A 17429-nucleotide genomic window follows, 5' to 3' on the forward strand; every position below is an offset into this window, starting at 1 on the left:
CGTAGATATCCAGGTCTACCAACTTCAGAGCTGCTAGAAGGACATCAGCTGCTCTTGCAAATTTCTGCTTTTCATCTGACAGTGTCCATTGATCACGGATTTTCTACATTCGAGTGGAAAATCCTTTAATCATTGAACGTTGTGAGTCTGCTGTGGCTGACTATTAGGATTAGCTTGGCCAGACATCAGAAATGCAGTTAGTCCTTGACTTAATGACCGTATAACTTGAGCCCCAAATTTCTGTTGTTAAGCGAGACATTTGTTAAGTGAGCTTTGCCCCATTTTTTCTTGCCACAGTTGTTAAGTGAATCACCGCATGGTTACTAAGTGAATCTGGCCTCCCCATTGACCGCTCATCAGCAGGTCGTGAAACATGATCACATGACCCCAGGGATACTGCAGCCGTCATAAATGTGAGTCACCGGGCATCTGAATTTTGATCACGTGACCATGGGGATGCCACAAGTCGTTAGTGTGAAAAACGATCATCAATTACTTTTTTCAGCACCGTCGTAAGTTTGAACGGCTATTAAATGCACCATTATCAGCCAAAGACTTACTGTATCAAGCAAAGTGGCAAGATTGCTCCATTCACCTATGGTCACCTCACCCTGATCTTCCTCCCATAAATATATATATATATTTGCCAGCTGGGCCTCTGGAAGGAGGGATGAGGGGTCTTTCTGAGCAATTATGCTAAAGACTGGTGCTTTGCAGCATAATTAGCTTCTGAAAGAAGAGTCTTCTAAAAATTAAGTCAGGAGAGACAAGAATCTGGTGGGCCCTAAGGGAGCGTATGTGTTATTCCAGAGGCCACCAAGTTGTTTAACCTAGTTTACAGACTCACATGTCAGCAGCTCAGCAAAGACGCAGGTGGCTTGGAACTGTAGTAGGAGGCTGTGTAGTAGATGTCAGATAAATGGAATTTTAAACGCATAGACCAGGGGTCTCCGACCTTGGCAACTTTAAGACTTGTGGACTTCAATTTAAGGCTGATGGTCAAGTAGTTATGGAGGTTTGAAGAACTGAAAGCACAGCTCTTCAGCAACCTGAAGAATTGCTACCGTAGTAGCAGTGAAGAACACAACAGTGTTTGTAATAGTCCTTCACAGTTTTCTCGAATGCAAATGATGTGATGGAAAAAATGGCTATTATTTATTTGTGCACAGATAGTACCAGAAAGGTAAATCACACAGGGTTGTCATGATATCTTTTTTACGTTTCTCAGTCGTCCAGATCATGGTTGTCCCAAAGTTCCTTTTCAAAAAGGCAACTGGACTCTCTGGTAGGTTTTTTCTTTGAAAATGTTTTTGCTTTCTCATCCAAGATTTCGCTTCTCAACCTTTGGGACAATATCTTTTTACAATCACATTGTAAAATGTCATTGTAGAAAGTTTTAATTCCATTAAGGCATTGCTTGTTCCATGCAAAGCATGAAAAACCCTAGTCAATAGGCCATTCTCCAGTGCTGGGATTCAAATAGGGGAACAACCGGTTCTCTGTGTGGATGCCGCTTCCGGAAGTCTATTCTGGGCCTGGGCAACAAAAAATTAGCTACTGGTTCTGCCGAAGGGATGCGAACCGGCTGAATCCCACCCCTGCCATTCTCCCATAAGGAGGGCTTGGGGAAACACATAACCTCACAATAGACTTATTTTAGGCAGAAAAAAAAATGGTGGGCCACTTTAAAGCCAAACCGGATCTTCTGCTAAAAGCTGCAAGGAAGGTTTTTAGAAGCCTAGCTGCAGGGGCTAATTCAAACCTTGGCTATCTTAGAAAACAATAGGTGGTCAGCTGAGACCTCAAACCAATTAGTAAGCAGCGCATGTTCCCTGATTAGTTTCTCCAATGAGAGAACAGCAAATAAAGATAAAAAGGAAGGATAGAAAAGTTCGGGCGTGGGAGATTTTTTGCAAAGCTCAATTATGCCTAATCAAAGGAATGGCCGGAGAGCTGGAATAAGAGAAACACTTTGTTGTTTGAAAACTAAAGGTTTGTTGGGGGAGTATTTCCTTGGAATGATGGATAAATGTAGATCGTCAGTAATAGAACATTAGTTCTTTTTGGGGAAGATTTTTTTTTTAATCAAGTAGGGCATTTTGTGTTGAAATTTAGCAATAGGTGAGAACCCTCTAAGACGTGAACTGTGGTTTCAGTTATTGCTGCTTTGGCTGGGTTGAGGAAATAATGATTCAAAGGATTAAATGGGATATTTCAAGTAGTCAAAGGTAAATTTGCTCCTGCTTGAAGCTCCACAGAGTGTTAGGAGAATAGGAAGCTTCCAGAGAAAACTCTGTGGACGTTCTCAATCATCCAGGTCATGGTTGTCCCCAAGGTGCTTTTTTGTGCAAAAGGCAACTGGACTTTCTTAGTTTTCTTTCAAAATGTTTCACTTCTCATCCATTAAATCCTTCCATTCTTAAGTCAGAACTGAAAAAGCTTCTTGGAGACCTTTTCTATGCAAAGCGGGAGTGTGTTTTTCCCCTCCTCTCCCATGGAGCTATAATTCATTCTTAAGAGTTTGTGGGCTTTAAACTTCTGATAATTAGTTTTTATACAGGAACCTCAAGGCTACTGAGAATGTTTTACTCAGGACTTCATCTGCCTGCACCTAAACCTGGCTTGTGTTTGCCTTAGAAACCTTTAAGCTCCTTGCAGATATTCAGCAACTTTCAAAGACGTTAACACCTTGTGTTGTACTATATTCAATTCTACGCCGTTACAAAAACATTAGGGGCATTACATATGCTGGGAAAGTGGAGAATGTTCTCTGTTTTCCAAGAATTTTTTATTCTCCGCAGGGAGTGTTCTTGAGCCACCACAGCAACAGCAGCAGGAAGAATTCCATACAAATGATAATGGCTGCATTGCTCCAGGAAATGATATCCAGGTAAACTTGAATTGTATTCTTAATCTATGCGCTTTGGCATAAGCAAAAATGCCATATATACTGAGTAAGACTTTGAGATGACTAAAGATCTCCATTAGATGTGACATGAAGTAGGATATGGAGATACTCGGGGTCAAAAGTTAAGCTACTTGTTGAAGTCTGCCATTTGAAACCTGTAAATATTGTGGGTTGTGTGAATTACTCATTGCCCTATTGAATTACACCCTGGGGAAATGAAACCATTAACTACTCAGTATTTGGCAATTGTTATACCAAAACCAGCTTCTTTTCCATATCCTCATTATCTAGCTTTTATTCTGATGAAGGATCTTGGAGAACTTGAAAAACTACTTAATGATTTTGTGACCTGTTGATAACAGGTTCTTTGTCAACTTATGGTCAGAAACAATTAACACTGGATGCGTGACCCTGGATGCATTGAGTCTGTTGAAACTGTAAAAATGGTCAAAATCAGATCTGGCAAGGAACAGAACATATGAAAAACAACAGATGGACCTTGTCACTGGAGTTCTGTAGTTGTGATTGCAAATGGAATGTGTTCAGAAGAAAATAGTTTGTTAACTGTAATAATTATTGAAAACTAGTGTTTTAGAACCACTGGCTACTGGTGTTTTAGAAAAGGATGGATGTAAAATGGTTTCTCATTTATTGGATGGATAGCAACACAAACTTTCTCTGAGCTGATGTTGGGGTAGTGAAATGAAAATTTTCTAAATTCCAAGCAACTAGCTAGGAAATTCTAGACCCTAGCAAGAGGAAGCTGAGGTAGGAAAGCAGTTAGTTGGAAATCACTATCAAATTATACCCATGGCTAGTTGCCCAGCAGCAAATATAATTAGACAATTAGCTGATGAGAAATTGCAGGGAAAAAAATGTACTAGCTTATAACTTTCTGGCCCTTTTAGGCATGCACCCAAAAGATATTGATTTCCAGGAAATATAGGGTTAACCACCATGGCAGGAGATACTATTCAGCAAAGAGTCTGATCTGACCAAAAGTGATAGAAGATTACTAGATTACTAGACAGCATGTGCCAGGTTAAGTCATTGTTTCAGATATACAGAGAAGAACGGTATGACCAAGGGTAAACCAAGAAGAAAGGGGAGCAGTAAAGACTTCCTACTTGCTTCCCCATTGAGTTTCCTTGTGGGAATTTGGCAGGGAGCATCAGAACTCTTTCCTTCCCTTTCTTTTCCAGCAGGCAGGTAAATGGCTTTTTTTTTTTTTTTTTTTTTTGAGTAGGGCAAGCGGTGAGGGATTTCAAGAGTGGCTGGGAAACTGTCAAGGAAGGTTGAAAATGAAAACATGACCCCAAGAGCACAGCATTGCAGCAACTGCCAATAGCACTGAAAGGGCTACAACTTCCCCAAATGTTATTCCTTCAGGAGTCATGGGTCCTGGATTTAGGATGCATTCTGTAAGTTAGCCCATTTGAGGTGACCCTGGTTCAAAAATGGTTTCCCTATAATGCATCTTTTCATCCAGTTAAAGGCATTTCAACAAGGGCTTCAGTAGTTTGTAGTTAAAGGTTCTTTCATGGAAATGGTGACTATGACCTCTTATGGGAAACATAAGATGGATATTTTTAAAAAAATAAAAACCTCCTTTCTAGCAAGTCCAAGATTCTCCATCCCAAAGAGAACGCTGGGCCAAGGACATGGCCACTGAAGATACCGAAGCATCATATCAAAGGCGTATCAGAGGTAAAATGATTTGGTCTGACTGCTGAAACTTGATGGAACTACTAGACTATGATCATTTATCCACTAGAGCTTACAGCAGACATGTCAAACACAAGGCCCGGGGGCCGGATGCAGCCCACGAAGTGGTTTCATGTGGCCCGCGAAGCCATCCTGGAAACAGTGAGGGAATGGCCTCCGCTGCCTTGGCCCTTGCCCAGGCCAGCCGGGAGCCAATGTACAATTTTGTGGGGGCCATCTTGGCACTTGCCCCAATAGACCATGCCTTGGCACTTACTCTGGTCCTACCCTCTTCTGCCAGAGACCCTCAGATCTGTCCCACTCCTGCCCAGGCCCCCACAGGCACACTTGACGCAAATGATGTCATGCCCACCCAGTAGCCACACCCACTCCATCCACGCCCACCCAGTAGGCTGCACCCACTCTGGCCACACCCACCCAGTCCCCCCAGGGCAACCACAATGCTGATGTGGCCCTCAGTGAAATTGAGTTTGACACCCCTGGCTTACAGCATCTTCTAGAGCAGTGCTTCTCAACCTCGGCAAGTTTAAGAGGCAAAGATTTCAAATCCCAGCTAGTTTTTGAGTATTCCACCTATTGTGCTTTATACTGTATATCTGATATTATATAAATATTGCATGTAATAGGGAAATGATCTATTCTGTGAAGTTCTTTGAGCAAATGCACAGATCTTGTTATAAGGGAGATGACTTTCAGTTCATTTCCATTGGCTCAAGTAAGTTCTACTGCTTATTCAGTGATATTCAGTAATAAGTTTGCTTAAAGTTGCAGTCCAAATGTCCTAAACATTGCTATTTTGAAGAAAAACTTTTATTGGCTTTAAGCAAATATGGGAAGAATGAGTAGCATTCTTTTTTAATTTCCGCCACCAACAATAAAGAATAAATGGAGGTCCAACAAAAATTTCTTCCCCCTTTCTAATTCAGTAGAAGGTAAGGCTGGAGAAAATATTTTGAAGACAACACATAAACACAGAAATTGTGTTTAGACTGGAATAAATATATGTGGTAGCATATGAAAAGTTACAATTACCCCCCCAAAAATCACAAGTTCTGGGAGGGAGAAATATTGAGTAAAATAGCATCATGCAAACAGATTGGGAAGGGCCTTGCATACTGCACAAGTCAGCCACATATTTATTTATTCAATTTTTTTAGCCACCCAACTCCACCAAGTGACTCTTGGACCGCCTACAATTCTAAACAGCAAATTAATTAATTGGCAAATTTATTAGGTTATCAGGGAGGGAGGAAGTTGATCAAATTAGAGGTGCTGCAGGTTAAGTCCCATCTTTATTTTTAATTTGGAGGGCATTCCGGGGGTGAATGTCCCCGTTCCAATGATATGAGATGTCTATGATGCTGACCCCAGATCCCTTCTTTGTTTAGAACTTGAGCGTGAACTGGATCATGCCAGGAAGGACAACCACAAGCTGGTTTGCCTGCTGAATGAAATAGATCAACTTGTGTTACCCGAGGTAGAGCTGGCTGTTTGGATTGGGGATTTCTATTGAAAACACATGATTGGGATGCTTGCGTGGCATAAGATGCTTGGATATAAACCTAAGATTGTACAGTGGTATCTCGGTACTCATCATTAATTGGTTTTGGGAGGTGTGATGAGTACCAAAAATTATAAGTACCACACAAATATTTCCCATAAGGAATAATGTGAGTCACAAGGCAGCCAACACCAATAAGTTCTAGTTTGTGCATTGAGCATTAAACAAACAATGAAACATATAAGGAACGGTTGCTGGAATTGGATATGTCTAGTTTAACGAAGAGAAGGACGAGGGGGGACATGATAGCAGTGTTCCAATATCTCAGGGGCTGCCCCAAAGAAGAGGGAGTCAAGTTATTTTCCAAAGCGCCTGAAACAATTGGTGGAAACTAATCAAGGAGAGAAGCAACCTAGAACTAAGGAGAAACTTCCTGACAGTTAGAACAATTAACCAATGGAACAACCTGCCTCCAGAAGCAGTGAATGCTCCAACATTAAGAAGAGACTGGACAGCCATTTGTCTGAAATGGTGTAGGATTCCTGCCTGAGCAGGGGGTTGGACTCTTATTATTATTATTATTACCACATTTGATAAGTTGCAAAGCAGTTGAGTACCAAGGTACCACTATATGTAGGTCTATGTGGATAAAGCACCTTCTAATACAGAAACTGCATCTCCTGAATATGCCTCTGACGCTTCAACACTTGCTATATTTGGGTTGTTGTCATTGTAAGAGACTCACTGTCTTTGATTATGTATCCATGGGAAGAAAGCCTAGGTTTGACTCCTGTTTTGTGCTTCCTTTGGATGGAGCTGTCTGAATGTACTGAGCTAAGACTCTCGGAGAGGCTGAGAGTCTACCTAGAATGCCTGTTGATGGAAAAGCAGGAACTAGAAGGCAGAGCCTTCGTGGCAGAGAGGACCATGGTGGAATTAGAGCATACAGGTAGGAGAAATTGGAGGTTAATCTTCCCAAAGAATTCAGAAAGCAAAGCTATGACTAGTAGTAAAAATCTATGCTGCAAATCAAGTCACTTTGATTTGAAGGCCAAGTCGGCAACGTAAGAATGGTTTTAAATTTGAAAATGTTAAAATGTCTATTTCAAAGGGAGGTGATATACCTTTGTTTAAAGACACAGCTAATTCGGAATCTTTTGCCTGCTCCAAAGTGGCTGTTCTTCAGAGACAACTGCAAGATACTAGCTGTTCTTCAGCACAGACAGGAGAAAGCCAGCAGCCTGCACCCTCACCCTCTCAGCCTTCTTCTCGTATCCAGGCTTCTAACAGGTGAGCTGCATAGGCCTAAATAATGTCAGGTCCTAGCTGCAAAGTTCGTCCATAGCAATGCTATGGTTACACGATTCTGTTCCTAAGACATGTCTCTTCTCAAATCTGTTTAGCAGCATTCATCACCACCTATTCCTATTGACTGAGCTGCTGCCACAATTATAGCTTGAAAAAGTCCCATCGCTAAAATGGATAACTATAATAATCTCCTCTGAAATAATAGAGACCTTTTTAAACACTGGAAACCAGCATTCCACAGACAAGGGATAACACCAGCTTCAAACACAGGCCATGCTGGCTGTAGTTGAAAAGGACAGTGGACTGCAAAGGTTGGGTAATAGTGAACTAGAATTGAGATTATGTAAGCAACTAGATTTGCGCTACTAGCTTACATAAACCAGATTAATGCAGGAACTCAACAGTCTTCCATATCCTGTTGCTAGGATAATTAGAAGAGCATTTTTTTATTCAGCTCCTGGAGCCAATGAACAATCTTGCTACACCTGTTCCTGTCAAATGCACTACTGTATTATCCTTTGGATATGTTAGGTGGTCAGAAATATGAATGGGTATGAATGTGCTAGCTCAGACATCTTAGAGGCCCTTTCTATCTCAAACCATCAGCCTGCTGGAATTTTGGCCAATTTTTCTACAGAAGTAAACAGTAAATTCCACAGTGATTTAAAATCTCTCTTTCATAAAAGGAGCATAATCCTCTCTTTCCTGTTGGGTGTCCTTTTGTAGTAATCTTAATTCTGACATGCTTTTATGAACAGAGTTAATATCTGTACATGTTGAACATCTCATTATTTTTTTTTAATGTTTGGCTCAACTGTTTGTTTTTTTACTCCAGATTCTTCTTTAAAATCAACAAGAAGTCTGCAGAAAAGATCACAGCCTCAAACTTGCAAAAGCAAGGTAGCATTTTTGATACTGTACTTAATATTTAGCTTGCATTTGACTCAATGGGGAAGGAGGCTGCCATACTCAATTTAAAGGAAACGGAAGAGAAGGGATGAGGTTTCAAAATGACATTTTTCTACCACTGTGAGAATCAATCCTCCAAGATCAGCTAGGAATCTGGTCCTGCTCATTTCTACTCTACGTCAAACATTTGTTCCACTTATTCTGGCTGCCATTTTAGAAGATGAACTTATATAATAATGGAAGAGCATGTAGCGGCTTAAATTAAATTAGAAAGCCTAGATGACACACTTGGATCAGAAGTGGGCAATCTTTGTGCATTATATGCTTTCTAGTACCTTATTACTAGTGCTGAAAGCTCCCTCCAACCATGGTTTGGGCGAAACCTTTAGATCCATTGGGTCTTCAAGGATTGTAAAGGGCAAAAGAGGTGTTTTATGTCTTGCAGTGGGGAAGAACACCCAAAGCATTTTTTATGACAGTAGCCTAAATCCTTTTAGGTGATGCTGTCTTGCCAAAGCAGAAATTTAAGAAAAGACTAGTCAAGATTCATCGGCAAGTTTTGTCAAAACCAGCAACCAGGTCTAGAAAGGTAAGAGCTTGTTTGCTTTTCTAGTCACATATAGCAGAGAAGGTCAAAACAGTCACACTTGGACAGACCTATTGACCCTAATTAGAATCCTGGATGTCTTCTTAGACTCAATTGATCTTCCTTAATTTTGCCTCCATGTGACCATCTCCTTGTGAACACTACCAAATGAAAGAAAATTGCAGGAATAAAATATCTGGCTCTCTTGACAAATTTATGAAGTAGTGTACAAAGAAAAGAAGATTTGTGTGTGTGTGTGTAAATGTGCAAGAGCCGCTACTTAGGCAAGTGGGACTTTTTTAAAATCCAAAAAAATGAGAGAGCATTTGGAAAGGCATTAAGCAAATGCTTGCCCTCGTTTACTGGAGTGTATGGGAGGAGGTGCAACACAATCAGACTTGGAGAATTCTATTACTGTAGCCAATAAAAGTGTAGTTCTGGTCTTCCTGCAGAGCTGATTTCCCAGTATGGGCTGAAAGGTAGAGGTTTTGCACTGTAAAATGTGTTATTACCATTCCAAGGAATATCAACCATAGCATGGTGGCTAAGACTCATAGAAATATTACAACAGATGACTTTCTTAGCCTCTGCTTGAATAGATGCATTGGAGGGAACTCCATAAACTCTCTGTAATTAGTTCACTCTCAAATTGTTCTGATTCATCAGAAGATTTTTTTTTTTTTAATGTTTGACTGCAATCTTCTTTCCAAGTACTTAAGAGCATTATTCCGTATCTTGGACTCTTAGGCCACAGCACAGGTTGTGGCTGCTTCTGTGTGACTTTCCTTTGGGGAACCTGAAAACTGTTATCAGATCCTTCCTCGGCAGTCTTTCTTCAAAGTTACTCTTGTGTTGAAAATTGATTGCTGCTACAGAGTGTAACTCTTGCTTCGCAGGTTTGCTTGTCAAAGGGAGAAGAACAACTTACTGAACACACGCAAGATTTATCCCCAACTATGAGCAGTCCTGAAGCAGGTAGGAGCGATGGATGGTTTGGGATATATGAGGAGGTAACGGACTTTGATGTATTTTTGTATCATGTTTGTTCTCAGATTCCCATCAGAGTATGCTTCAATTTCCTGAAGCTTCCACAGCTGGCAAGCATCACAGAAGTGAGGCTTTTGGCGATGAACATACAGCCCTTCATAAAGATGATGGCGTCCATGTCCATAAGCGGTAATTACTAACTGGATGGCTTCTATAGCTGTGAAACAGGTTTCTTAGTTTCAGTGAGAGGAGAGATGGCTTGTAAGACTTTTATTCTTCCATATGATACAAGCAGATGCGTTTGCACTCTTCTCCATACATATGCACATAGAGCAATATCAGCTTAAAGAGTCGTGGTGGTGCAGTGGTTAGAATGCAGTATTGCAGGCTAATTTTGCTGGCTGCCGACTGCCAGCAGTGTTGGCAGTTTGATTCTCATCGGCTCAAAGTTGACTCAGCCATCCCTCCTTCCAAGGTCGGTAAAACAAGGACACAGACTTTTGGGGGCCATAGGCTGACTCTGTAAACCACTTAGAGAGGGCCTGTAAAATACTGTGAAGCAGCATATAAGTCTAAGTGCTATTGCTATTGCTAAAATGTTCTACATAGCTTGTTTTTCAAATATATGTACGTATGTTTACTAGAGTACAAGAAGAAGATACTCTGAGCACAGCCAGTACTCTTTCAATGACCATCCCACTGAATTTTAGAAGCAGAGATGATGTTCATGAATTTCTTAACCACCCTTCAGTCAACCAAGAGTCTCATACTAAGAATCCAATGTTGGAGAAATCTGAAGTAGAAAACGTCAGCGGATCATCAAATGATGTCTCTTTGTTACGTGGAGAGGGATGCAAGGAGGATGAGAATCATGATTCCACTGATCACAACATTTCTCAAAAGCCAGAAGTTCCAGCAGATTTTCCACAGCCTGCTGCTGAAACGACAAAGTCCGCCAGAAACCCACAACTCACTTCTCCTGTTGCAGGGGAAATTCTGGAAGATGGTAGCCTGAGCTTTTCCACTATCCACAAATCTGATGACACAGTGGCTCTGAAACCAACCATCAGCCACATTTTGCCTGCTGAGGAAATGCCACACAGCTTTGGTCTTCTCCAAGAAAAACCAGAAAAAGCTGCCTCTGTGTCTAAGCAACTTGTATTCTCCAGCCAAGACAGAGGAGAGGAATTGTCTCTGGAAAAAAATGAAGCAAATGTTCAATTACCATCCACTTCCATCAACTCCTCAGAAACAAAAACAAACTCTATTTGAAAGGTGTATCCAAGGTTAGTGAAGAGCAAGATGAGTCATACAGTACATTTCTGCAAAGCATGATTCATGCAGTTCCACTGAAAATGAGCTTGGGGGATAGCTCCCATCTTAGATTTACACACCAGAGAACTGCTGCCACTATTAAAAGGCCTCTCTTTGGAAAAATATGGAATCCTCTCTGCCATCTTACCCACTGAAGCTAAGATTTAACCAGGGAAATGAGCTTCCAGGCACAGCACTAAGATGAAAGCTGAAGAAATAAGCTATAGCTTGTTATCCACAGAAACCATGCACTGATCACAATGCCGACCATCGGATGGCATCTACCTTGAAAATTTAAAAGTTATCCTCACCTTTATTGTATTTAATAGGGATATATGCTGACAGTTAAAGTAATTGTGTACCTATTGCAAGAGAATGGGATGGGGTGGTGGGAAGCCTGTTTAATGTTTAGCATACTGTTTAATGTTTAGCATCATTAGCAAACTCGCACTGCATATGTAGCATGTTATATTCTTTTCTTAGATATGGGAAATGGGTAAGCTGACAATTAGGAAAAATAACAAACTGTTTCCTATGTTGTCAACTTAAAAATGGGACATATATTTACACTTATTAATAAATCATTTTTCAAACTGATGTTACTTTCTACATATCATTCAGTATAGGTGTTATTCAGGAACTCGGCACACAGTGGTGCTGTTTAAACTTACAGTAGCTCGTCATTACACAATATGGAAAAATGAAGTGGATTTTAGATTCTAAGCGCCTGTTTAGGGGTTATGAGAATCAGTTAAAATTTTCAAGGAGCCATTTTTTTAAATTGCTGTGTGCCTAGACCAGCCTTTCTCCACTGGGTCCCACAAAAGAAGTGATTGGAAAAAAACATGTGGTTGAGTTTTTTTTAACTTTGTGTAGCAGTAGTGTTCTCACTGATGGGAATTTTTATGGCAACCTGTCACTTTGCCTTTATAAATGTTGGAGAACATGTATGATAGAGGTTAGAAGTGTACAGTATTTAAAATTTTGTGTAAGTTTCATTATTTTTACCCAGGTTTCCCTAAGACCTTGGAAAATTATTTCAAGGGATCCTCCAGGGTAAAAGAGTTGAGAAAGAATGATTTAAACTCTTGGGAATAACATCCTGAAAGTCAAGATGGGGAAGAGGGCTATATGTAGCAACAAGGATGGGAACTTAGGATCCTTCAAATGTCAAAGTTCCTCTTAAGATCAGCCTTTGTGCTTAATGTAAATTGGACTTAAAGATATAGTACATACACTCAATATAAACGTAAAGGTTTCCCTTGTCCAATTGTGTCTAAATCTAGAGGGTGGTGCTCATAGCCAAGGGAGACAGTGTTGTCCTAAGACATCTTTTGTGGCCATGTGGCCAACAAGACTATATGACAAAGGAGCACAGAACACTTCCCACCGAAATGCTACCTATTTATCTACTCGCATTTGCATGCTTTCGAATTGCTGGTTGGGCAGGAGCTGAGACAAGTAGCAGGAGCTTACCCTGTTCCGTGGCATTCAGGTCTTGAACTTGGGCTGTCAGCTTTCCAGCTGTCAAGCTCAGTGTGTTTTACCCCCTGAGCCATTGCACACCCTCACACTCAGTATATGACATAACAATTCATGAAATTCATGGTTTGGGTAAGTCCATTTGCACCTCTCTGAGTGTGTTCAGGAATCTGATATAACCGTGAGGGCAATAACGCGTGCATTCCCCCATTAACAAGACATTATCCCCAAATAAAGGGATCCTGCAGTTTAATCTCGGCAAGATCTGCAGCTGACTCAGCCTGTAAAAATGTCTCGTGGAAAGTGGAAAAACACTGAACAGTCAGTAAACCATCGGAACTATTATCACTACAATGAATTGCTCAGAGAATGTTTCAAATTTAAATTTAATTCCTAGGAACAGACCAGAATCCCTGTTGCCAAGCAAGATGATTAAATGACTTGTCCCTGATTTTACAACTTTTTTGGTGCGGTTATTAAGTGAATCACTGCAGTTGTTAAGTGAATTGTGTAGTCACTAAGCAAATCTGGCTCTCCCCCCCCTTGCTTTTACATCTGGGAAGGTCATAGAGCAGCGGTTCTCAACCTATGGGTCGCGACCCCATTTGGGGTCGATCGACCACTTTTCGGGGGTCGCCAAAGGCGGCGATCCGCCATTTTGTCCCCTCCGGGGGCGCCGCCGCACATGCGCGTCACGCATGGGGGCGGCGCCGCGCCTCCAGGGGGGGGCGCTGCGCATGCGTGCTGCGCATAGCGTTTGTGTGACGGGGGTCGCCGTCACACAAACGTTGAGAAACGCTGTCATAGAGGGTGACCACATGACCCCAGGACTCTGCCACCATTGTAAATACACCCTGGTTGCCCAGAGCCAGAATTTTAATTGCATGACTATGGTGATGCTGCAACAGCCATAAGTCAGTTATTTCAGTGCTATGGTCACTTTTGTGTAAGGTGTAAGTTAAGGATTTGTGGTTTTTTTTTTTTTTTGGAATGCTATCCTCAGCGGTTGCCATTGGAGATAATTTCATTCATCTAATGATTCTGATTCTTTATGTGGCCTACCATTGCCAAGTTAACCCAACTCTGAAACTGCTCGCTGATCTCAAGGACCTACTTGTCCTGATCCTTTCACCTGGGCCGTCTTCTTACCTGAAAGCTGCAGGGCTGCCACTCCCAGAGAAATCCTCCAGGTAGTTTTCAGAGCAGACATACCTGGAACAGCCAAGGCGGAGGAGGCGGTGAGTCTCAGAGAGACAGAGCAAGTTCTGACTTGTGAACTGCAGGTTTGGGAAAGAAATGAACTTCAGAAAGCAAAGCAGGGGTGGAGGAATGCAGATATGAATCTGCCCATTTCTCAAGAAACCTGGAACAATAAAGAGAAAAGTGCTCAGCCCAGCAGGAAAAGACAAATTGGGCTGCTATATTACAGAGATGCTTCAAAGAGCTGTTCAGAGAAACCACCCTACTGGATTTTGACTGTATAAGAAAGTAGGATCACCGTGTGATTGGACCCACCACTTTTACAACTTTTTATTGCAGGGGTCCTTAAGTAAACCCATTGTTCACTATGGGACAGTTTCTGCCCAAAAAAAAGAAAAAACCCCAGAAGCAACTGCTGGTTTCTGTCAAAAATATCATAAATTGAAATCATGTGAGCAGGGGGTGCTGCAAACCAGGCTGGTTGCCAAGCACTTAAAAATACGGCTGCGTGATCGCATGGAGACGTCAGAATTTTGAAATTGGGTTCTAAGTCTCTGGGGGCAAGTAGTCATAACTTTAGACGGTCGCTAAGCAACTGGTCATAAGTTGAGAACTACCTATATTTAGCTGAAAGAGAACTCGGACATTGGATGCCCAACACAGGGATCTTCTCTCAAGTAGGCAGCACATGCAGCAGTGCTATCTACACCATACAGCATACCTAGGCATTCTCAGACATCCAAGATGGCTACCTTTTTCCTCAAGAAAAGAGAAACGCAACCCTTGCCAGCCTCCTCCTCATTAGTCCCACTAGCTCCTCTGCTCCTCCCACAGATTGAGCTGTTGTCTTGTCCCCTTCTGTTCTACAGCTCCAAAGAGCAAGTCTCTACTGGCTACTTTCAAGTCATCAAACCAAATGAGGTCGTACACACCCTCTACACCAGCCACCATCAATGAATCAGGAAATTAGCCAGGCTGCAGCAACAGGAACCATAAGAGGCCGTATACGGTGATAAATATGGATCCCTTGCCAAGCATCTGAATTTTGATCACGTGACCATGGGGATACTGCACCAGTCATGTGACATAGTCACTTTTTTCAGTGCCACTGTACCTTTGAACGGTCACTACAAGAACTGTTGTTAAGTCGAGGACTGCATACAGTCCGTCCATTTTGTTCACAGTAACGTTGACTGTATTCATTGGCAATGGCTTCCTAGAGGATATTCTAAATTAAAGTGAGATCTGCCCCTTCAGCAAGGTGTCTCTCCCTACTGATCTCAAGACTTGATTAAGTGGGGTGGGACTGAATGCTGCAAACCATGTCAAGATATCCCTTTGCCAGGGGTGTTGTATACCTGGTCAGGGAAATGCCGGCGCAAGGCCAGAGATGCTGTTTGCATGCACGGTGCCTTTGTGCATGAAGTTGCACCCCATATCCCAAAGGTGCTTTTTCAAGAGACAACTCGACTTCCTTGTTTTTCTTTGAAGACGTTTTTGCTTCTCATCAGAACTGGAGAACCTTCTTGGAGGAGAAGCGAAACGTCTTCAAAGAAAAACAAGGAAGTCTGGTTGCTTTTTGAAAGAGCACCTGTGGGACAACCATGAGCTGGATGACTCAGAATCTCCACAGACATTTGCACCCCATATCCTTGCCAGAGGGGATTTCTGACTTCTGCTACCTGATCAGTTCCACCATAACTCTGCACTGGCAAGACTGGAGGCTAAAACATATAAGGAACGGTTGCTGGAATTGGGTATGTCTAGTTTAACAAAGAAAAGGACAAGGGGAGACATGATAGCAGAGTTCCAATATCTCAGGGGCTGCCCCAAGGAAGAGGGAGTCAAATTATTTTCAAAGCACCTGAAGGCAGGACAAGAAGCAACGGATGGAAACTAATCAAGGAGAGAAGCAACCTAGAACTAAGGAGAAACTTCCTGACAGTTAGAACAATTAACCAGTGGAACAACCTGCCTCCAGAAGCGGTGAACGCTCCAACACTGGAAGTTTTTAAGAAGAGACTGGACAGCCGTTTGTCCGAAATGTGTAGGGTTTCCTGCCTGAGCAGGGGGTTGGACTCGATGACCTCCAAGGTCCCTTCCAACTTTATTATTATTATTAAGCAAACCCCAATGCATAAATGCCAGCACACTGCCATTTGCTTAGAAGGGAATGACGGCTTGCTTCATGGCCAGCATATGATCAGCAGGAAAACAATAGCCGTGCATTCCCTTTTGTTTTCTATCAACAGGAGGGAAGGTGCTTTAGCACTGAACTCAAGGTGGGGGGGAGGAAGAAGAGGACCCACTTAGTTACCAGCCCACAAAGAAGCCCCCATTGGCTGTCAGTTTCTGCCTCCAACAATTGGCCAGGAAGGGCAATCGCTGATTGGCTGGCGGTTCTCTGCACGCGGGCGACAGACTCATCCAGATGCCAGCGCTGATGCGGATGGCTTGAAAGTAGTCAAAACAACCCCGAGGAGCCTTAGATGCACGTTTTGCTGGCGTCAGAAGGATGGAGAGGCGGAAAAACAACTTGAAGTGCTCTAGGACAAGGTAGAGGGAACCAGTCGAATAATTAGGAGCAGATGAATTAATGGGGTGTGATAAATGAGACAGACAGATCACGAAGAGCTGCTGGCAACCAAAGCAGAAAATGTGAGCCTAGAGAGGACAGCGCTATGACTTGGTATATAGTCCTCTACTTACCACCAGGACGAGGACACAAATTCCCATTGCCAAGTTGTTAAGGGAGCCACATCCGGGTTTTATGATCTTTTCTGCCACAGTGGCAAATCACTGCTCTTAAGCAAATTGTGCATTCGTTGAGCGAATCCAGCTTTCCCTCTTTGACTTTGTCTGTCTGAAGCCAGTTGGGAAGGCGGCAGTTGGGGATCACACGATCCCAGGATGCTACAAAGATCACAAATACATGCCTATTGCTGAGTGCCTGGATTTTGATCACCTGACTGGGGATGCTGCAACAGTGGTAAGTGCAAAAGCCAGTCGTAAATCTCTTTTTTTTCCCAGTGCCGTTGTGACTTTGAATAGTTGCTAAATGGTTGTAAGCCAAAAACTACCTGTTAAGGTAGCTTTTGCAAGATGCCTCATGTGGGATCAAGCATGCAGGCATCGTATTATCTGCAGGATTTGCGGCGCTGTCTGAGCGGGAGTGGTTTATTTGAGCCTTTATTCATATGCATGACTTTACTAGTTGGTTTTGTTGGCATGACCTTTGAAGGCGTGTATGGACAAAGCTTCCAAGTAGTAATTCCACAGAATGCAGCAGGAAGTTGGTATTCTGGATCTTCTCTACCTTCTCTCCCAGTGTTGCGCCTGGCAGCTGAGGTTGCTATAGAAGAATTGAAGTCCTCCACGTGGAAAGCAGAGGAGATGCAAGGGACCATCTGCCTGGGCTGAAAGCAAACCAAAATGGTAGTGAATATGGATAAGGCTGGGTAATTTTCAAAAGACGTTGGGGAGAGGCATGACCTAGAGCATTCTGGGAG

The 17429-nt window shown here is 42.4% G+C and overlaps 2 protein-coding genes and 1 long non-coding RNA gene across 4 annotated transcripts in view; 2 read left to right on the top strand and 1 right to left on the bottom strand.

The window, feature by feature from the left end:
* Nucleotides 1-317: 317 nt before the first annotated feature.
* Nucleotides 318-11822, top strand: LOC120313980. Of its 2 annotated transcripts, none has more exons than XM_039356546.1 (11): nucleotides 318-413; nucleotides 2802-2890; nucleotides 4525-4615; nucleotides 6022-6110; nucleotides 6951-7083; nucleotides 7307-7424; nucleotides 8278-8342; nucleotides 8849-8940; nucleotides 9834-9912; nucleotides 9990-10113; nucleotides 10569-11822. In XM_039356546.1, exons 3-11 carry the CDS (start codon nucleotides 4570-4572, stop codon nucleotides 11194-11196), a joined length of 1374 nt encoding a protein of 457 aa, XP_039212480.1. In that variant the 5' UTR covers nucleotides 318-413; nucleotides 2802-2890; nucleotides 4525-4569; the 3' UTR covers nucleotides 11197-11822. The 2 variants fall into 2 exon arrangements, with proteins under 2 accessions (XP_039212480.1, XP_039212478.1); XM_039356544.1 differs by having other exon boundaries at nucleotides 325-1285.
* LOC120313981 lies at nucleotides 10996-16730 on the bottom strand. The gene is made up of 3 exons (XR_005558309.1): nucleotides 16630-16730; nucleotides 13870-14083; nucleotides 10996-11118 (listed from the first exon to the last, which is right to left on the bottom strand). It is a non-coding gene; the product is annotated as an uncharacterized LOC120313981 (long non-coding RNA).
* The window catches only part of LZTS1 (leucine zipper tumor suppressor 1), a 36787-nt gene continuing 35656 nt past the window's right edge, over nucleotides 16299-17429 (top strand). Inside the window, exon 1 of the mRNA XM_039356541.1 lies at nucleotides 16299-16909. The gene's annotated coding sequence lies outside the window, so the exon portion shown is untranslated. The remainder of the gene's footprint in view (nucleotides 16910-17429) is intronic.

Source organism: Crotalus tigris, unplaced genomic scaffold (genome assembly GCF_016545835.1).
Source record: "Crotalus tigris isolate CLP2741 ecotype Arizona unplaced genomic scaffold, ASM1654583v1 scf7180000018825.4774228, whole genome shotgun sequence".
Classification (NCBI taxonomy): domain Eukaryota; kingdom Metazoa; phylum Chordata; class Lepidosauria; order Squamata; family Viperidae; genus Crotalus; species Crotalus tigris.

Bases quoted from the DNA above. Each gene is read 5' to 3' on its own strand.
- LOC120313980 (XM_039356544.1), top strand. From the start codon at position 1,204: ATGATATCTTTTTTACGTTTCTCAGTCGTCCAGATCATGGTTGTCCCA. The intron at 2,891-4,524 runs GTAAACTTGAAT...CCTCCTTTCTAG, and splicing joins CTCCAGGAAATGATATCCAG to CAAGTCCAAGATTCTCCATC. The intron at 7,425-8,277 runs GTGAGCTGCATA...TTTTTACTCCAG, and splicing joins CGTATCCAGGCTTCTAACAG to ATTCTTCTTTAAAATCAACA.